The sequence below is a fragment of the Mustela nivalis genome (genome assembly GCF_964662115.1).
Source record: "Mustela nivalis genome assembly, chromosome: 4".
Classification (NCBI taxonomy): Eukaryota; Metazoa; Chordata; class Mammalia; order Carnivora; family Mustelidae; genus Mustela; species Mustela nivalis.
This window is the reverse complement of record NC_139023.1, coordinates 4,942,921-4,964,741: the sequence shown is the minus strand read 5'-3', so window position 1 is coordinate 4,964,741 and position 21,821 is coordinate 4,942,921. Positions and strand designations below refer to the sequence as shown.

The window sequence follows — 21,821 nt, the reverse complement described above, 5'->3', positions numbered from 1 at the left end:
TGTTCCATAGAGCTATGTGTCTGTTTTTGTGCCAGTATCGTATTATTTTGATTGCCGCAGATTTATAGTAGATCTTGAAATGTGACATTGTGATACTGCCAGTTTTGTTTTTCTTTTTCAAGATTGCTTTGGCTATTCAGGGCCTTCTGTGGTTCCAAACAAATTTCAGGATTATCTGTTCTAATTATGTGAAAAATGCTGTTGATATTTTGATAGGGATTGCATTAAATCTATTGATTGCTTTGGGTAGTATGGACATTTTAATAATATTTGTTCTTCCAACACATGAGTATAGAGTATCTTTCCATTTGTTTGTGTCATCCTCAACTTCTTTCTTTAGATTTTTATAGTTTTCGGAGTACATGTCTTTCACCTCCTAGGTCAAGTTTATTCCTTCATATTTTATTATTTTTGGTGCAATTGTAAATGGGATTTTTAAAAATTTTCTCTTTCTGCTATGTCATTATTAATATGAAGAAATGCAGTGGATTCCTGTGTATTGATTTTGTGTCCTGCAACCTTACTGAATTCATTTATCAATTATAGTAGTTTTTTATTGGAGCCTTTCCTGGTTTTTTTTTTTAATATACTATCATGTTATTTGCAAATAATGAAAGTATGACTTCTTCCTTACAGATGTGGATCCTTTTATTTCTTTTCGCTGTCTGATTGCTGTGACCAGGACTTCTAGGACTATGTTGCATAGAAATCATGAGAGTGAACATCCTTGTCTTTTTCCTGACCTTAGGGGAAAAGCTCTATTTTTCCTCATTGAGGATGATGTTTGCTGTGTGTTTTTCATATATGGCATTTATTATGTTGAGGTATGTTCTCTCTGAATCTACTTTGTTGAGGGTTTTTATCTTGAAGGGATGTTATACTTTGTCAAATCTTTTTTTTTGCATCTTTTGAAATGATACTGTGTTTTTCATTCTTTCTTATTGATGTGATTATCACATTGATTGATTTGAGAATATTGAACCACCTTGCATCACAGGAATAAATCCCTCTTGATCATGGTAAATGAGTTTTTAGATTTATTATTGAATTGATTTTACTAATATTTTGTTGAGGATTTTTGCATCTGTGTTCAGAGATACTGACCTTTAGTTCTTTTCTTTGTAGTGTCTTTATCTTGGCCTCATAAAATGAATTTAGAAGCTTTCCTTCTTTCTCTCTCTCTTTTTTTTTGGAATAGTTTGAGAAGAATACATAACTTCTTTATTTATTTATTTTTGTTCTAAAGATCTTATTTATTTATTTAATTGACAGAGAGACAGCAAGAGAGGGAACACAAGCAGGGGAAGTGGGAGAGGGAAAACCAGGCTTTCCGCCAACAGGGAGCCTGACGTGGGGTTTCATCCAAGGACCTGGGGATCATGACCTGAGCCAAACGCAGACACTTAACGACTAAGCCTCCCAGGTGCCCTGGTAACTCTTTTTTAAATGTTTGGTAGAATTTATCTGTGAAGCCATCTGGTCCTGGACTTTTGTTTGTTGGTTAGACTTTTGATTACTGATTCATTTTCATTGCAGGTGATTGATTCGTTCGTTTTATATTTCTTTCTTTTGTTTTATATTTCTTTCTGCAGTTTTAGTAGATTATATGTTTCTAGGAATTTACCCATTTCTTCAGGTTGTCCAATTTGTTGGCATAATTTTTCATAATATTCTCTTATCATGCTTTGTATTTCTGGGCTATCAGTTGTTTTCTCCTCTTCCATTTCTGCTTTTTTTTTTTTTTTAATTTGAGTCCTTTCTCTGTCTTTCTCTGCCTCTCTGTCTTGTCTCTCTGTCTTTAGTTGAGTCTGGCTCATGGTTTATTAATTTCATCGATCTCTTCAAAGAACCGGTTCCTGGTTTCATTGATCTGTTCTACAGTTTGTTTGTCTTTAGTTTCATTTATTTCTGCCTTAGTTTTTATTATTTCCTTCCTTCTACTGGTTTGGGGTTTTGTTTGTTCTCTTTCTAGCTCCTTTAGGTGTAAGGTTAGGTTGTTTATTTGAGGTTTTCCTTGCTGGTTGAGATAGGTCTGTATTGCTGGAACTTTCCTCTTAGAACAGCTTTTGCTGCCTCCCAAAGATTTTGACCACTGTGTTTTCATTTTCATTTGTCTGCATGTATTCTTTGATTCCCTCTTTGATTTCTTGGTGACCCATTCACTGTTTAGTAGCATGTTATTTAACCTTCATGTGTTTGTGTTTTTTCCAGATCTTTTCTTGTCGTTGATTTCTTCTAGTTTTGTAGTGTCGTGGTCAGAAAAGATGCATGGGATGACTTTGATCTTCTTGAATTTGTTGAGACTTGTTTTGTGAAGTTATATGTGATTTATTCTGTAGGATGTTTCCTATGCAGTTGAGAAGAACGTGTATTCTTCTGTTTGGGGATGGAATGTTCAAAATACATCTATTAGGTAGATCTTGCCCAGTGTGTCATTCAAAACTACTGTTTCCCTGTTGATTTTCTGTTTGTATGATCTATCCATTAATAGAAGTGGGGTGCTAAAGTCTCCTACTATTATTGTATTACTATTGATTACTTCCTTTGTTATCAGCTGCTTTATGTATTGGGTCCCCCATGTTGGGTGAATAAATATCTATAATTATTGTATCTTCTTGTTTTGTTTTTCCTTTTATGATTATATAGTGTCCTTCTTTTTCTCTTGTTACAGTCTTTGTTTTAAAGTCTATTTTGTCCATTATAAATATTGCTTCCATGGCTTTCTTTTCACTTCCAGTTGTATGATAAATGCTTGTCCATCCCTTCACTTTCAATCTGCATATGTCTTTTTTTTTTTTTTTTTAAGTAAATTCTACCCCAGTGTGGGGTTTGAGATCAACCCTGAGATCAAGAGTCTCATACTTTACTGACTGAGCCAGGCAGGCATCTCAGTCTGCATGTGTCTTTAGGTCTGAAATGAGTCTTTTACAGGCAGCATATAGATGGATGTTGCTTTTTTTTTTTTTAAAGTTTTTATCTATTTCCCTGACAGAGATCACAAGTAGGCAGAGAGACCCACAGAGAGAGAGGAAGGGAAGCAGGCTCCCTGCTGAGGAGAGAGCCCGATGTGGGGCTCGATCCCAAGACCCTGAGATCATGACCTGAGCCGAAAGCAGAGGCTTTAACCCACTGAGCCACCCAGGTGCCCCTGGATGTTGCTTTTCTGTCCATTTTTTTTGCTCTTTGTCTTTTTTTCTTTTTTAATTTTTTATTTTTTATAAACATATATTTTTATCCCCAGGGGTACAGGTCTGTGAATCACCAGGTTTACACACTTCACAGCACTCACCAAAGCACATACCCTCCCCAATGTCCATAACCCCACCCCCTTCTCCCAACCCCCCTCGCCCCAGCAACCCTGAATTTGTTTTGTGAGATTAAGAGTCACTTATGGTTTGTCTCCCTCCCAATCCCATCTTGTTTCATTGATTCTTCTTCTACCCATTTAAGCCTCCATGTTGCATCACCACTTCCTCATATCAGGGAGATCATATGATAGTTGTCTTTCTTTGCTTGACGTATTTCGTTAAGCATGATATGCTCTAGTTCCATCCATGTTGTCGCAAATGGCAAGATTTCATTTCTTTTGATGGATGCATAGTATTCCATTGTGTATATATACCACATCTTCTTGATCCATTCATCTGTTGATGGACATCTAGGTTCTTTCCATAGTTTGGCTATTGTGGACATTGCTGCTATAAACATTCGGGTGCACGTGCCCCTTTGGATCACTACGTTTGTATCTTTAGGGTAAATACCCAGTAGTGCAATCGCTGGGTCATAGGGCAGTTCTATTTTCAACATTTTGAGGAACCTCCATGCTGTTTTCCAGAGTGGCTGCACCAGCTTGCATTCCCACCAACAGTGTAGGAGGGTTCCCCTTTCTCCGCATCCTTGCCGGCATCTGTCATTTCCTGACTTGTTGATTTTAGCCATTCTGACTGGTGTGAGGTGATATCTCATTGTGGTTTTGATTTGTATTTCCCTGATGCCGAGTGATATGGAGCACTTTTTCATGTGTCTGTTGGCCATCTGGATGTCTTCTTTGCAGAAATGTCTGTTGATGTCCTTAGTCCATTTCTTGATTGGATTATTTGTTCTCTGGGTGTTGAGTTTGCTAAGTTCTTTATAGATTTTGGACACTAGTCCTTTATCTGATTTGTTGTTTGCAAATATCTTCTCCCATTCTGTCAGTTGTCTTTTGATTTTGTTAACTGTTTTCTTTGCTGCGCAAAAGCTTTTGATCTTGATGAAATCCCAATAGTTCATTTTTGCCCTTGCTTCCCTTGCCTTTGGCGATGTTCCTAGGAAGATGTTGCTGCGGCTGAGGTCGAAGAGGTTGCTGCCTGTGTTCTCCTCAAGGATTTTGATGGATTCCTTTCGCACATTGAGGTCCTTCATCCATTTTGAGTCTATTTTTGTGTGTGGTGTAAGGAAATGGTCCAGTTTCATTTTTCTGCATGTGGCTGTCCAGTTTTCCCAGCACCATTTATTGAAGAGGCTGTCTTTTTTCCATTGGACATTCTTTCCTGCTTTATGATTAGTTGACCATAGAGTTGAGGGTCTATTTCTGGGCTCTCTATTCTGTTCCATTGATCTATGTGTCTGTTTTTGTGCCAGTACCATGCTGTCTTGATGATGACAGCTTTGTAATAGAGCTTGAAGTCCGGAATTGTGATGCTACCAACGTTGGCTTTCTTTTTCAATATCCCTTTGGCTATTCGAGGTCTTCTGGTTCCATATAAATTTTAGAATTATTTGTTCCATTTCTTTGTAAAAGGTGGATGGTACTTTGATAGGAATTGCATTAAATGTGTAGATTGCTTTAGGTAGCATAGACATTTTCACAATATTTATTCTTCCAATCCGGAGCATGGAACGTTTTCCCATTTCTTTGTGTCTTCCTCAATTTCTTTCATGAGTACTTTATAGTTTTCTGAGTATAGATTCTGTGCCTCTTTGGTTAGGTTTATTCCTAGGTATCTTACGGTTTTGGGTGCAATTGTAAATGGGATGGACTCCTTAATTTCTATTTGTTCTGTCTTGTTGTTGGTGTATAGAAATGCAACTGATTTCTGTGCATTGATTTTATATCCTGACACTTTACTGAATTCCTGTACAAGCTCTAGCAGTTTTGGAGTGGAGTCTTTTGGGTTTTCCACATATAGTATCATATCATCTGCGAAGAGTGATAATTTGACTTCTTCTTTGCCGATTTGGATGCCTTTAATTTCCTTTTGTTGTCTGATTGCTTAGGCTAGGACCTCTAGTACTATGTTGAATAGCGGTACAAGCGGTACAAGCGGTACAATAGTGGTGATAATGGACATCCCTGCCATGTTCCTGACCTTAGCGGAAAAGCTTTCCGTTTTTCTGCATTGAGAATGATATTTGCGGTGGGTTTTTCATAGATGGCTTTGATAATATTGAGGTATGTGCCCTCTTTTCCTACACTCTGAAGAGTTTTGATCAGGAAGGGATGCTATACTTTGTCAAATGCTTTTTCTCATCTATTGAGAGTATCATATGGTTCTTGTTCTTTCTTTTATTGATGTGTTGTATCACATTGACTGATTTGCGGATGTTGAGCCAACCTTGCAGCCCTTCAATAAATCCCACTTGGTCGTGGTGAATAATCCTTTTAATGTACTGTTGAATCCTATTGGCTAGTATTTTGGTGAGAATTTTTGCATCTGTGTTCATCAAGGATATTGGTCTATAGCTCTCTTTTTTGATGGGATCCTTGTCCGGTTTTGGGATCAAGGTGATGCTAGCCTCATAAAATGAGTTTGGAAGTTTTCCTCCCATTCTATTTTTTGGAACAGTTTCAGGAGAATAGGAATTAGTTCTTCTTTAAATGTTTGGTAGAATCCCCCCGGAAAGCCGTCTGGCCCTGGGCTTTTGTTTGTTTGGAGATTTTTAATGACTGTTTCAATTTCCTTACTGGTTATGGATCTGTTCAGGCTTTCTATTTCTTCCTGGTTCAGTTGTGGTAGTTTATATGTTTCTAGGAATGCATCCATTTCTTCCAGATTGTCAAATTTGTTGGCGTAGAGTTGTTCATAGTATGTTCTTATAATAGTTTGTATTTCTTTGGTGTTAGTTGTGATCTCTCCTCTTTCATTCATGATTTTATTTATTTGGGTCCTTTCTCTTTTCTTTTTGATAAGTTGGGCCAGGGGTTTATCAATTTTATTAATTCTTTCAAAGAACCAGCTCCTAGTTTCGTTGATTTGTTCTATTGTTTTTTTGGTTTCTATTTCATTGATTTCTGCTCTGATCTTTGTGATTTCTCTTCTCCTGCTGGGCTTAGGGTTTCTTTCTTGTTCTTTCTCCAACTCCTTTAGGTGTAGGGTTAGGTTGTGTATCTGACACCTTTCTTGTTTCTTGAGAAAGGCTTGTACCGCTATATATTTTCCTCTCAGGACTGCCTTTGTTGTGTCCCACAGATTTTGAACCGTTGTATTTTCATTATCATTTGTTTCCATGAATTTTTTCAATTCTTCTTTAATTTCCCGGTTGACCCATTCATTTTTTAGAAGGATGTTGTTTAGTCTCCATGTATTTGGGTTCTTTCCAAACTTCCTTTTGTGGTTGAGTTCTAGCTTTAGAGCTCTGTGGTCTGAAAATATGCAGGGAATGATCCCAATCTTTTGATACTGGTTGAGTCCTGATTTAGGACCGAGGATGTGATCTATTCTGGAGAATGTTCCATGTGCACTAGAGAAGAATGTGTATTCGGCTGCTTTGGGATGAAATGTTCGGAATATATCTGTGATGTCCATCTGGTCCAGTGTATCGTTTAGGGCCTTTATTTCCTTGCTGATCTTTTGCTTGGATGACCTGTCCATTTCAGTGAGGGGAGTGTTAAAGTCCCCTACTATTATTGTATTATTGTTGATGTGTTTCTTTGATTTTGTTATTAATTGGTTTATATAGTTGGCTGCTCCCACGTTGAGGGCATAGATATTTAAAATTGTTAGATCTTCTTGTTGGACAGACCCTTTGAGTATGATATAGTGTCCTTCCTCATCTCTTATTATAGTCTTTGGCTTAAAATCTAATTGTTCTGATATAAGGATTGCGACTCCTGCTTTCTTCTGATGTCCATTAGCATGGTAAATTCTTTTCCACCCCCTCACTTTAAATCTGGAGGTGTCTTCAGGCTTAACATGAGTTTCTTGGAGGCAACATATAGATGGGTTTTGTTTTTTTATCCATTCTGATACCCTCTGTCTTTCGACAGGGGCATTTAGCCCATTAACATTCAGGGTAACTATTGAGAGATATGAATTTAGTGCCATTGTATTGCCTGTAAAGTGACTGTTACTGTATATGATCTCTGTTCCTTTCTGATCTACTACTTTGAGGCTCTCTCTTTGCTTAGAGGACCTCTTTCAATATTTCCTGTAGAGCTGGTTTGGTGTTTGCAAATTCTTTCAGTTTTTGTTTGCCCTGGAAGCTTTTAATCTCTCCTTGTATTTTCAATGATAGCCTAGCTGGATATAGTATTCTTAGCTGCATGTTCTTCTCGTTTAGTGCTCTGAAAATATCATGCCAGCTCTTTCTGGCCTGCCAGGTCTCTGTGGATAAGTCAGCTGCCAATCTAATATTTTTACCATTGTATGTTACAGACTTCTTTTCCTGGGCTGCTTTCAGGATTTTTTCTTTGTCACTGAGACTTGTAAATTTTACTATTAGGTGACGGGGTGTGGGCCTATTCTTATTGATTTTGAGGGGCATTCTCTGAACCTCCTGAATTTTGATGCTCATTCCCTTTGCCATATTGGGGAAATTCTCCCCAACAATTCTCTCCAGTATACCTTCTGCTCCCCTCTCTTTTTCTTCTTCTGGAATCCCAATTATTCTAATGTTGTTTCGTATTATGGTGTCACTTATCTCCCAAATTCTCCCCTCGTGGTCCAGTAGCTGTTTGTCCCTCTTTTGCTCAGCTTCTTTATTCTCTGTCATTTGGTCCTCTATATCACTAATTCTTTCTTCTGCCTCATTTATCCTAGCAGTGAGAGCCTCCATTTTTTATTGCACCTCATTAATAGCTTTTTTGATTTCAACTTGGTTAGATTTTAGTTCTTTTATTTCTCCAGAAAGGGCTTTTATCTCTCCAGAGAGCATTTCTCTAATATCTTCTATGCCTTTTTCAAGCCTGGCTAGAACCTTGAGAATCATCATTCTGAACTCTACATCTGTCATATTACCAATGTCTGTATTGATTAGGTTCCTAGCCTTCGGTACTGTCTCTTGTTCTTTTTTTTGTGGTGAATTTTTCCATCTTGTCATTTTGTCCAGATTAGAGTATATGATGGAGCAAGTAATATACTAAAAGGATGGCAACAACCCCAGGATATTATGCTTTAACCAAATCAGAAGAGATTCCCGTGAGGGGGAGAAAGGGCATAAAAAGAGGTTCAAAAAGGAAGAAAGAAAAAAAAAAAGAAAAAAAAGAAAAGAAAAGAATTAAAAAGAAAATGAATAAAGAAAAATATAAAAAAGAAAAAAATATATATATATTAGATAAACTAGTTAAACGTTAGAAAAGAAAAGGGTAAACGTTAAAAAAAAAATTTTACCAGAAGGCGAGAAAAAAAAATGAAAAAGAAAAAAATTAAATTACCTGCAAGACTAAAAAAATCACAGGAAGAAAGCCATGAGTTCCGTGTTTTGTTTTCTCCTCCTCTAGAATTCTGCTGCTCTCCTTGGTATTGAAACCGCACTCCTTGGTAGGTGAACTTGGTCTCGGCTGGATTTCTTGTTGATCTTCTGGGGGAGGGGCCTGGTGTAGTGATTCTCAAGTGTCTTTGCCCCAGGCGGAATTGCACCGCCCTTACCGGGGGCCGGGCTGAGTAATCCGCTCGGGTTTGCTTTCAGGAGCTTTTGTTCCCTGAGCGCTTTCCGTAGAGTTCCGGAGGACGGGAACACAAATGGCGGCCTCCTGGTCTCCGGCCCGGAGGACCGAGAGCCCGGGCCCCACTCCTCAGTGCGCCCTCAGAGAACTGCGCCCAGTCACTCCCGTCTGCCTGACCTCCGGCCGCGCTCCGAGCTCACCGAGCCTGCGACCGGTTCAAGGTCACCCCGAGCTGCGAGCTTGCTGTCGGCTCTGTCTCTGTAGCCGGCTTTCCCGCTCCAATACCCGCAAGCTCTGCGACACTCAGACACCCCCGATCCTTCTGTGACCCTGCGGGACCTGAGGCCGCGCTGACCCTGCGTGGGCTTCTCCCCGGTTTAGCCTCTGGAGCATGTCCCTCAGCGGAACAGACTTTTAAAAGTCCTGATTTTGTGCGCGGTTGCTCCGCCGCTTGCCGGGAGCCGGCCCCTCCCCCCGGGGTCTATCTTCCCGTCACTTTGGATTCACTTCTCCGCCGGTCCTACCTTTCAGAAAGTGGTTGTTTTTATGTTTCCAGAATTGCTGTTCTTCTTCTCTTCGATCTGCTGATGGATTTGCAGGTGTTTGCAATCTTTAGATAAGCTATCTAGCTGATCTCCGGCTAGCTGAAGTAGTCTCAGCCTGCTACTTCTCCGCTGTCTTGACTCCTCTCCCACTCTTTGTCTTTTGACTAGAGTATGTAGTACATTTATTCAAAGTAATTATTGATAGGTTTATACTTATTGCCATTCGTCACTTGTTGTATGGCTGTTTTTGGGATTTTCTGTTTCTTCTCTTCCTCTTTTCTCTTACGGTTTGTTGGTTTTCTTTAGTGATATACTTGGATTCCTTTTTCTTTTTCCTTTTGCATAGCTGTAACCGGTTTTTGATTTGTGGTTACATTGGGTTTGTATATGACATCTTATGCATATAACAGCCTAAATTAAGTTGATGGTTGCTTAACTTTGAATCCGTTCTTTGCCCTTCTCCTCCCATGTTATAGGTGTGCATTGTCACACTTCACATATTTTGTGAATCCCTTGACTGATTTTTATAGATTATTTATTTTTGCAGCTTTTGTGCTTCCTACTTTTATGGTCTTTCGCTTTCACAGAGTCCCCATTAACATTCCTGTTGGGCTGGTTTAGTGGTCATGACTTCGTTTAACTTTTGTTTGCCTGGAAAACTGTCTCTCCCTCTATTTTGAATGATTGCTTTGCTGGATATAGTCTTCTTGGCTGCAGGTTTTTTCTTTCAGCTCTTTGAGTATATACTGACCTGCAAAGTTTGTGCTGAAAAATCTGCTGAAAGCCTCCCCTTGTGTGTAACTTTTCTGTTGCTTCTTTTAAAAGTTTTTCTTAATAACTACTTTTTGGTTGGCGTGTGTTTTGGTGTGACCTCCCTTAGTTTGATTTTGTTGGAGAATCTGTGTACATCCTGGATCTGGGTTTCTGTGGGGTTTTTTTGGTTTTTGTTTTTTTCCCCCTAGATTTAGAAATTTGGGGCTCTTATTTTTTCAAGTAAATTTTCTAACCCCTTTTCTTTCTCTTCTTCTTCTGGGATCTCTGTAATGTGAATGTTATTATGCTTGATGGTATTTTGAGTTCCCTAAGTCTATTTTCATATTTATTATTATTTTTTCTTTCTCTTATTTAGCTTGATTGGTTTCCATTATTCTTTCCTGCAGGTCACGACTATGTATTCCATCTAGTGTGTTTTCTATTTCAGTTTGAGTTCTTCATCTTTGATTGGCTTTATTTTATGCTTTCCATCCTTTCGTTAAGGGCCTTACTCAGATTCTCTAGTCTTTTCTTAAGTCCAGTGAGTTATCTTTATGACCATTACTTTACATTTTCTACCAGTTTTATTTATCTACCAGTATTTCTACCAGTATTATTTATCTCCATTTTATTTAGTTCTTTTGCTATGATTTTGTCCTTTTCTTTCATTTGGGACATATTTATCTCTTTGCTCATTTTGTCTCTCTGTGTCTCTTTTCTTCTGTTAGAAAAGTCAACTATGTCTTTTGATATGAAAGTGGTGGCCTTAATGAAGAGCCAGTCCTGTCGTGTGCTGCAATGCTATGTCCCCTGTTCATCAGAACTTGGCACTTCAGGCGTGTCTCCTCTGAGTGTTGCATGTGCCCTGCTTTTGTGGCTGAGCCACGTTTGCCTTCATTCCAGTCATCTGCAATGGCTCTCTTTGCCTGTTGTGGGCAGGGTTGGGTCTCTGTGTTGTTATTGGGCCAGTCTGGGGACACTTTGGGCTTAAGTTGAGCCAGACCAGATGTTTGCTAGAGATGCAGTAGCACCTAACTGTAGCTGAGTGTGGGGGCAGGGTGCTTGGTGCCAGCAAGGTCCAAGTTGAGAGGACTGGACCTCCAGCACCAGAGACTGAGGAAGGTTGTGTTGGAAGGGTCAGATCTGCAGAAGTGCTCTGGGTGTGGATGCGTAGTGTTAGCCAGATTTGTGTGGGTCTGTAGCGGGAGGAGACCTGGATCAGAGGCGTGGATGGAGGGGGCGTTCAGCAGGAGAACAGGGGCGGGGTGCACGGTTAGCTGGTTAGGTAGCAAGAGTTGGTGCTGCTTGGGTTCCCAAAGGTGTTGGTGTGTTTATACTGCCGGTGAGGCATGCAAATGGTGCCTGCCAATAATTTTGTTCCTGGAGAAGTCTCCCAAAGATCCCCACCTCTCCAGCATATGGTCTGAGATTTGTTTATTCAAACAAACGACCCTCTCGTACACCCCAGGCATTTTTCAAACTGCTGCTTCTGTGCTGTATCTGCATGGAGGCTGTTTGTTTTGCTGTCTCTTTAATCAGGAGGATTCAGTTTCTCTTGCCCTTCTGATTCTCTCCTATCTCTCCCTCCTGTCTCTCCCATGAGCCTGCTAATTTTATTTATTTATTTGACAGAGAGAGATCACAAGTAGGCAGGGAAGGCAGGCAGAGAGAGAGAGAGAGAGAAGAGGAAGCAGGCTCCTTGCTGAGCAGAGAGCCCGACGCGGGACTCGATCCCGGGACCCCGAGATCATGACCTGAGCTGGAGGCAGAGGCTTAACCCACTGAGCCACCCAGGCACCCCTCTCCTGGTTTTCAAAGCCGAATGTTATGGGGATTGGTCTTCCCTGTGTGGGCTCCCTGGTGTGAGGGTCTGTTTCTCTCCACTTTCTGTGCCCATGGTGCCCATCCCTTCTCTGGACAGTCCTGCAGATCCAGTTAGCTCCCAGTCCTTCGTACCATAAGTGGCTTTTTCTCTACATTTGGTTGTGGAGTCTGTTCTGCCAGACTTTGGGTCATTTTCTGGTTTATTTATATTGAATTGGCTGTTACCTAGTTGTGTTCCTGGGATGAGGTGAGCTTATGGTCCTCTTACTTTGCCATCTTCCCTAGAATTCTCCTGATGTTATGATGTTGTTATTTTTGTGCATGTCTCTTAGTACACATGTGCAGGAGTTTCTCTAGGGCATATTCCCAGAAGTGGAATTACTGCATCATTGATATGTGTATGCCCAGCTCATTGAATTATGCCATATTTTTTTTTCCAAAGTGGTATTCCAATTCATACTCTTATTTACTATGTATAAAACTTACCCTTAACATTTTCAGCAATCCCAGACTTTTTCTAAAAAGTTGCCAATCCAATGTGTGTAAAACATTGCTACTTAAATGATTGGATCTAGAAACTGTTACCTTGCACAATTTAATCAAAGCACTGCTTGCTTTACTGAAGAAGTCTTGTGAAAAAAATATTATCAGCTGTAGTGAATAATATACTTAGTGATGTGGTTGATTTACATACTGGTGTAATTTTAATTTACAGGCCAACAGACTACTCTTTAAATAGCACTGTGGAATGATACTTTATTGTGGTTTAATATTTACCTGATTACTAATAAGATTGTGCATTTTCCCATACATTCATGTATCATTTGTATTTTCTTTTAAATTAGAAGCTTGTTCATCTCTTTTATTTTTTGGATTTATCTTACATACTCTGGATAATCATCCTTTGTTATATAGGTTGCTATTCTGTTCTCCCAGTTTTTTGCTTGTCTTTCACTTTCTTTAATAGATGTTCTTCACACTAATAAGTTACTTTTTGGCTAGTGCTTTTGGGTTTTGTTTGTGAAATTGTTCCCTCCTAAACAGTCATTTTCTGTTCTGAAAGCCTTTAGTTTTGCCATTCAAATGTAAATCCTTAGTCCACCTAGATTTGAGTGTGTGGTGTGAGAGGGATCTAAACATGCTCTTTTCCCTATGGATAATCCCTTTCCTTAACACCACTTAATTGAATTATTTGCACAGTGATTTGTAATAACATTTGTCACATTTCAGATATCCACATGTGTATGGGTTTGTTGCTGGGCTGCTTCTGTTTTATTAGTTTGTCTTTCCATACTTGTGCCAATAGCCAAGTGTCTTAATTACCATAGCTTCAAAACAAGTTGCTATCTGGTAAAGCAGTTCCCTCCACTTTGCTGTTCTTCAGGAGTACCTGAGGCAGCTCTGGAATAAAATGTAAATTATTAAAAAGGAATTCAGGTTACATATATGTATTCCATAATAGTAGAGCTAACATACTCTGTTGAACCTGAACCTGGATTAAGGTAAAAATAAGTGAGAACACGGGTGCCTGGTAGACTCATTTGGTAGAGCATGTGACTTTCGACCTTGGAGTTGTAAATTTAAGCCCCACTTTGGGTGTAGAGATTACTTAAAAATAAAATCTAAAAGAAAATAAATGAAGACAGGATTTTTCAGTTAGTTTAATTGGCTTTGGTTTCAAGAATTGCACTTTCTACTCTTACACTTTTTTGTTTTTAAGATTTATTTATTTATTTGAGAGAGAAGGAGCATAAGCGGGAGGGGCAGAGCGTGAGGGAGAGTGTCCCTAGCCGACCCCACACTGAGCACGGAGACAGATGCTGCACTTGATCCCCTGACCTGAGATCACGGTCTGAGCTGAAACCAAGAGTTGGATGCTTAACTGACGGGGCCACCCAGGCACCGCTGCTGTTATACGTTTTAAAGAATGGTTGAGAGTGACTGTTTTTGTTTTGGAAAACATTCATTAAGGATGTAAAATTATGGATGTAATGGTTAATATTAATATTTTACTTTTTTTTTCTTTCAAGTCTTGATACATCATCAAAAGCATAGTCTTTTCAAGATGGCTTATCAGACAGCTCTTTATCCTTGTTCTGTATGTGTTCATGGGCCCACCAGACATTTTGCTGCTGCTACAAAGTAAGTATTTTTTTTTAATTAATTTTCTTTGCTTTCATTTAAAGTTTTGATGAAAAAACATTATGCTTTGTCTCTTAAAGATGTACATGGACATACAGTTGTACAAGTTTATTATCTCTGCTTTTTGGACACTTTGCAGTTGGTAAGGAAAATATGACTTACTATAGTAATACTTAACATTTATTGAACACTGACATTCAATGACTAATTTAGTCTCTCCACGGATATTTTATGTGGAAGCTGTTGTTTTTATGTTCTTTTTTTGAGTTGAAAAGCATGACATTGAAACATTAACTTGCCTAGGTACACAGGATAGTAAGTGTTGGAGCAAGGGCTTTGTGACATAATAAGTATTTGTACTGATCTCTGCTTCCAGTTCCTAATAGAAAGCTCCTAAAACTCCTATAATCTTCTGAGGATAGGGATGCTAGGAGCATCTGTTATTCTAATATTTGGTCTTTGACCCAGTTCCTGATACAGAGTTCCTAAAACGCTTGTAATTTTCTGGGTAACAGGACCATCTTTTGTTTTAATAAGAAACTCTTGGTGGGCTTCTAGAGGGAGGCTGGTCACCAGAAAGACCAAGCCATGATTAGGAGCTTTCAGCCCCACCCATCATCCAGAGAAGAGAGGAACTAGAGATTGAGTTCACAGTTGATCATGCCTTCATAACATTCCCTGTCCTGTGAGGTTCTAAAAATTTCTGGATTGGTGAACGTATATGTGTGCCCAAAGTATGGTACACCCAGACCCAACGGGGACAGAAACTCTTGTACTCCAGACTCTTCTGGACCTTGCCCTATGTACCTATTCATCTGTATCCTTTATCGTATCTTTTATTATATAGTGAACTGGTAAATGTTAAGTAGGTGTTTCTCTGAGTTCTGAGTTATGCTGGCAAGTTACGAAGTCTGTGGAGGGGGTCACAGGACCCATTGATTTGCAGCTACTGGGCCAGAAATACCAGAGGCCTTGAATTGCAGTTGGCATCCAAAGTGGGGGCAGTCTTAGGAACTCAGTCCTTGATTTGTGGGATCTGATGTTACATCCAGGTAGAGAGTATCAGAACTGTCTTCATTTGTTGGATACTCAGCTTAAATCAGGTAATTGGTTGGTATGAGAAAAAAACCCACACATTTAATGTCAGAACTGTTGTTTCTTTTTTAACTCTCTGTGCTGTTCTATATCTTGCTTCCTTGCTTTTTACTTAATATATCTTGGGAGATTGTTTCAGAGGGAGCTCTCTAGTTGTTTTTTTTTTTTTTAATTGAGATATAATTGATATATATTAGTGTCAGATGTACAATCTAAAAATTCAGTATTTTTATGTTTTGGGAAATGCTTACTATGGTAAGTCTGGTTAATATCTATCACTGTATAGAGCTACAGTTTGTTTTCTTGTGATGAGAACTTTTGAATACTTAACTTTTCAGTAATTTTCAGAGAGGCAATACAGTAATATTAATTGTAGTCACTATGCTGTACATTACATCCCAGGGTTAGTTTTATAACTGGAATTTTGTGCTTTTGACCACTTTCACCCATTTCACCCATCCCCACCCCTGCCTCTGGTAACCACCAGTCTGTCCCTGTATCTGAATTCTCTCTCTTTCTTTTCTTTTTTTTTTTTTTTTAAATATTTCATGTATTAGTGAGATTGTACGGCATTTGTTATTCTCTGACTTATTTCACTGAGCATAGTGCCTTTAAGGTCCATCCATGCTGTCTCAAATGGCAAGATTTTGTTCTTTTTTTTATGACTGAATACTGTTTCATTGTATAAATGTACCATATTTTCTTTATCCATTGATTTGTTGATGGACACTTAGGTTTTTTCCATGTTTTGGTATTGTAAATAATGCTACAACGAGCACGCACATAATATTTCATTGTGTGGCTATACCATAATTCATTAAATCACTTCCCTATTTCCCCCCATGGCCCATGTTTATCTTTTCAGTCTTTTGCTGTAACATATGAATAATCATGTACATAGATCTTGTCAAATATTAGAATGTATTTGCAGTATAAACTCTTAGAAATAGAATTTTTGAATCAAAAGATGTATGCATTTGTAGTTTTGATTGGTAATAGGTAATAGTAAATTACCTTTATAGAGACATTGCCAATTTATGTCCTTATCAGTGAATTGTATTAGAATATATACTTTTCCATATACAGTATAGTTAAAGTTTTTGAACTTTGCCAGTTTGATAGGTAATAAATGGTATCATCAAGTTTTAGTTTATATTTTTTTGTTATTATTGAGGTTGTATATCTTTTCATGTGTTTAAGAGCCATGTAATTTTGTTAACTGCCAGTTTTTCTCTCTATATTATTTCAGCTTTAGTATATGTATTGCTGAAGTGAGCACTGTTTATTGTGAATTTTTGTTCATGTACTATTCCAGTTCTTTGTTGTTGATTAGTAAGAGTGCTTTATATATAGTAAATAAGCATATATCTGCATTATAACTTTATATTTTAACTGTTATGGTGGAGAAATGGGCCAAGTTCTGTGGGATCACAGTTGAAATGTAAATTAATTCTGCCTGAAAGAGGATATGATAAGAAGTATTTGAGCTGGGTCCTAAAAGATGGAATTTTTCAGGGGGATTGAGCGAAAAGTATTTGAGTAATACAGAAGCATGAGAGTGAATGATACGGACGAAATACAGTCCGCTGTGGCTTGAATCTAGAAGGAAGAGGGAGGTGCAGAAATGTAAATAGAAAGGAACCTTCCTTTGAGTGTTGTAGTATCTGGATTCTTTTTATTGATTGATTTATTTATTTTTTAAGATTATATTTGTTTGTTTGTTAGAGATCACAAGTAGGCAGAGAGGCAGGCACAGAGAGAGGAGGAACCAGGCTCCCTGCTGAGCAGAGAGCCTGACGTGGGGCTTGATCCCAGGACCCTGAGATCGTGACCTGGAGAGGCTTAACCCACTGAGCCATCCAGGTGTCCCTGGATTTTTTTTGTTTTTGAGAAGTTGGAGGAGTATTGGTTGTACCAGTTTACATTCCCATTCCCATCCAACAATGAAACTTTGGATATCATCAGTCTTTATTTGTTTCTTCATCCTATTTCTAATTTATATCTTTTGCCTATTTTTCTGTTGGAATATTTATCTTTTTTCCTAACTTTGTTTTTTAAAGATTTTATTTATTCATTTGACAGACAGAGATCACAGGCAGGCAGAGAGGCAGGCAGAGAGAGAGGAGGAAGCAGGCTCCCTGCTGAGCAGAGAGCCCAGTGCAGGGCTCTATCCCGGGACCCTGGGATCATGACCTGAGCTGAAGGCAGAGGCTTTAACCCACTGAGCCACCCAGGCGCCCCTTTTTTCCTTATTTTTGTAAATATTTTTAGGGATATTCATTACTTTGAGAACATTTTATCTTTAAATGTTTCTTTTATTGAATAGAAATTTTTCACTTTATGTCTTACCCATGTTCTGTTCCAGTGCAACTTTAAAAGCAACTTCACTTACCTAAAAAGGATAGTATAAGAAATTTGCATACTTAAAAAAACCTGAAAAGTCATTTTACAATTTTTTTTTCATGTCTGACAATGAGAGTTATTCAGTAGCTTGATGAGAATGATAGTATTCATAATTTTAGTTGTGGTTTCAAAGATTATTTATTTATTTATTAGCAAGAGACAGTGTCCAAGCGTGCATGCATGCTGGGGGAAGGGACAGAGGGACAGGGGAGAGAGAATCCCAAGCAGACTCTGCTGAGTGTAGAGCCTAGATCAAGTAGAGACTTGATCTCGTGATTCAGAGATCACAACAGAACCTGAAACCAAGAGTCGGATGCTTAACCAACTGTGCCACCCAGGTGCCCCTGTAGTTTTAATTTTTTAATGTACTGACTTTATAATATACTAAAAAATACTTTTTATATGGCAATTTTTTTTTTTTTTAATCAGGATCTGAGACAGGGTAGAGAGGCTTGTTCTTTTTTTCTTTCTTTTTTTTTTTCTTTAAAGATTTCATTTGACACGAGAGAGAGAGAGAGAGAGACAGTGAGAGCAGGAACTCAAGCAGGAGGAGTGGGAGAGGGAGAAGCAGGCTTCTTGCTGAGCAGAGAGCCCAATGTGGGGCCTGATCCCAAGACCCCGGGATCACAACCTGAGCCAAAGGCAGACGCTTACTGACTGAGCCACCCAGGCGCCCTGAGAGAGGCTTGTTCCTGCTTCTCTCTTCTCTCTGTCCATGTGTGTGCACATACTCATGGTTTGCCAGTGGCTGATACAGGTTAAAAAAAAGTCCACGTTAGTCATCTCTGACTTTGGTTCTGTTTCTCTGTTAATAACAGGTTGACGTATCTCAGAATTTTGTATTGACTGCCAGACGTTTTGTGTAGAACAGTTGAGACCAAAGTACCTAGTATTTATGCCCGGGAATGCACATGCCTGTTGTCACAGTGTTGAATCAGTGCAGTCAGAAGTTGAACTGGGTTTTGTTGTTGCTATGGTTACCATCAGCTTCAAATTTCTGCACTTTACCTTGTGCGTAGGATGGGGGCTGGGTTGGCTGGAAGGTTTTTCTCAGCGTTCCCGTTTTATGTTGTTTTCTGCCTTGCCCATGCAGCTGTGCGTCGGGGCTGTGTGTGTGTGTGTCTATACCCTTTCTCCTTCCCTAGTGTGGATTGTTGTTGCTTATTAGTGCTTGCTAATCTGGAGATGGGTGCAGGAGAGATTCTCTGTTTTCCAAACCAGCTTTATTTTAAGTGGGCCCAGTGTGGCTGGGCCTTTGGGATGGGGTTTTCTCAGTCTTTCTGGCCCTTCGCCTTGGGGTGTTTGTCTGCTGCTGGTCTGTGCCAGGCCCTTCCCCAGCTTTACTGTCCTGGTGGAGGACTGGTCTGTTTCCTGACCTGCCCTAAGGGTAGAAGTTTTGGTGTTTTTTCCTTCTTTCTTTTCCCTGTACCTGTGGGTGTTTACTTGTGCCCTACATGGTTTCAGGATTGCACGCCTTTTGGCAGCAGTGGCTGATCTCTGTGCCTGGACTCTTGAGGGAGGCTTTCCAGTCTCTTGGCTGCTCCAGTTTTTCCCAGGAGCATTGTGGGAGGTCTGTGGAAAGGGCCTGCAAACTGCGTGTGAACTCCTGTTGTGTGCCGATGTCCCAGGACTTTCTGGTAGCTCCAACATTCTTACCTCCTTCCTCTTATGCTCTGCTACAGGTGAGAGTGTGCTGAGTGTGCACGTGGAGTGGGAGGAGGGAGTGCGGGCTGATTCTTCTTGGATTTAATGCTACTTGGTTGCCCTGTGATCTCAGCTTTGTGATGCAGTCAGGAAAAGTTGTGATTTTACTGACTCTCTAGCTGTTAATACTCTTTCCAGTTTTTATTTTTTTTAAATTTTCATTTATTTGTATTATTGACTGGGTTTTACTCTTTTTGGCTTTCACATTGTAAGCATAAGCAGAACTTACACATTTAGTTTCATGAATAAACCAGGGTCAGAGATATTAGTGACTTTATTTATAGGATTATACTGAGAAGTGAGATGTCCAGATGTTTGTATTCTATCAATGATTGCATGCCCTAGGAATTTTCTCTTTAGTTCAGTTTAGTTTGACAGAAGTTGTGAATCACCATGCCCCTTCCACTTCTATCCCCCGGTTCCTCAATGTAAAGGGTTTTTCAGCCTTGAAGGGGCTTGGATCTCTGGGGTCACAAATCTTCAAAGGTCTTGAAGTGAACTGTATTATAGCACTGATTTTTTGTTTGTTTGTTTGTTTTATTTGAGTATGACATGGAATTATTTTTCCTTTCATGCTTTTGGGGTTAAGGGATAAATGAGACAGGGGAACATCTGGGAACAAACAGGGAAGATTATTACCTGAATATAATCTCTTATTACTCATTTAATCTATGTGGTCTGGGTACCCAGGTAACTGCAGCTAAATTCTCTTTGATTCAGACTGCCAGGTATTTTTCCCTCACCTTGGCAAAAACCTTTTTAGTATGATTTATTTTTATTCCCCAAGAATCATACTATTTAAGCGCTCCTGATAAGGCCTTACATAATTGCATGAAAAACCGACATCTTCTGGGTATGATTCTAATGAATAAAGATAGACATTTTTTGGGGGGCGCCTGGGTGGCTCAGTGGGTTAAGCCTCTGCCTTCGGCTCAGGTCATGATCCCAGGGTCCTGGGATCGAGCCCCGCATCGGGCTCTCTGCTCTGCGGGGAGCCTGCTTCCTCCTCTCTCTCTGCTTATTTGTGATCTCTGTCAAATAAATAAATAAAATACTATTTAAAAAAAGAAAAGATAGACATTTTTTGAGAGTCATGGAAAACTGCTAGTGGGTCTATATAATTAATTATTGACAGATTTTGTTCAATTGTGTGGGTTTTTAAAAAATATTTATTTATTTACCTGACAGAGATCACAAGTAGGTAGCGAGACAGGCAGAGAGAGAGGGGGAAGCAGGCTCCCCGCTGAGCAGGGAGCCCCATGCGGGGCTCGATCCCAGGACCCCGAGATCATGACCTGAGCTAAAGGCAGAGGCTTAACCCACTGAGCCACCCACGTGCTCCAGAAAGTGTTTTAAGAGTCCTATTTGATCTCTGTTATAATGATATTATGCTTTTTTACCCTTTAACTAAAACAGTGTTTTTTTGTAACTTAAAAATATTTTTACTAAATCACTTCAGATACTTGACAAAACAAGGACCAAAGTATAAATAAATAAATTGCTGTATACTCAACTCACTCTATGTATTACACTTCTGTTGGGTGTTTCATATACGAATTAATTTAAAAAACATATTTTAGTTCCTATCCATATTTCAGATATTAATTGCAATTTAAATGAACAGGTTTGGCCAAGATTAAAAATTTCATGGTAAAATCAGCATTTATGGAAAGTAAGTCTGTAGGTTATAGCTAGGACACTTACTTGTTTTGTTTATGTTACATGGAAGTATTTTACCAAGACATGCCCTTTAGACTCTTTCTTTTATTGGCCTCCCTGTTCTTTCACTAAATATAAAATAAAACTGTGATTTCTCCAGTCTGAAAGATGCAGAGTTTTGTGGAGTACTTCCAAAGTAGTTATTGAGGCATGTTGCATCCATCCACTTGGACACCTGCTTAGACTTGTCATCAGTCCAGAAGGACACCTGCACCCCATTAAAAATGAGCATTGTCATTATGTGCTGTTCTGTTGAACTGCTTATTAGCTGGAAGGATGCTGGTAGTTGTGGGAATAAGGATTCAGTGAGGACTGAAAAGTGAGAATGGAATTATACATTGGGTTGGATTTAGAGTTTCTTTTTTAAAAATTTATTTTACTGTCATCTTTTTTTTTTTTTTTAAGATTTTTAAAATTTATTTATTTGACAGAGATCACAAGTAGGCAGAGAGAGGCAGGCAGGGGGGTGGGGAAAGCAGGCTCCCTGCCGAGTGGAGAGCCCAATGTGGGGCTGGATCCCAGGACCCTGAGATCATGACCTGAGCCGAAGGCAGAGACTTAATCCACTGAGCCGCCCAGGTGCCCCACTGTCATCTATTTCTTTCATATAAATTTTATAGGACCTGTATTAGTTTTCTGTTAACGTATTACCACAAACTTTGTGCTTTAAAACATCAAACATTTTTTATCCTGTAGTTCTGTAGGTCAAATCTCTCATGGATCTCACTGGGGTAGAATCAAGGTGTCAGCAGGGCTTCCTTCCTCTCTAG

At 39.2% G+C, this 21,821-nt stretch overlaps 1 protein-coding gene across 4 annotated transcripts in view; it reads left to right on the top strand.

Moving 5' to 3' along the window:
* The window catches only part of MRPL1 (mitochondrial ribosomal protein L1), a 110,034-nt gene that overhangs the window by 10,835 nt on the left and 77,378 nt on the right, over positions 1-21,821 (top strand). For all 4 annotated transcript variants that reach the window (XR_014310582.1, XM_082726559.1, XM_082726560.1 and 1 more), the window contains exon 2: positions 14,019-14,130. Coding sequence is in view for 3 of the 4 variants with exons in the window: in XM_082726559.1 (XP_082582685.1) it covers positions 14,019-14,130 (112 nt within the window). In the remaining variant the exon portion in view is untranslated. The remainder of the gene's footprint in view (positions 1-14,018; positions 14,131-21,821) is intronic.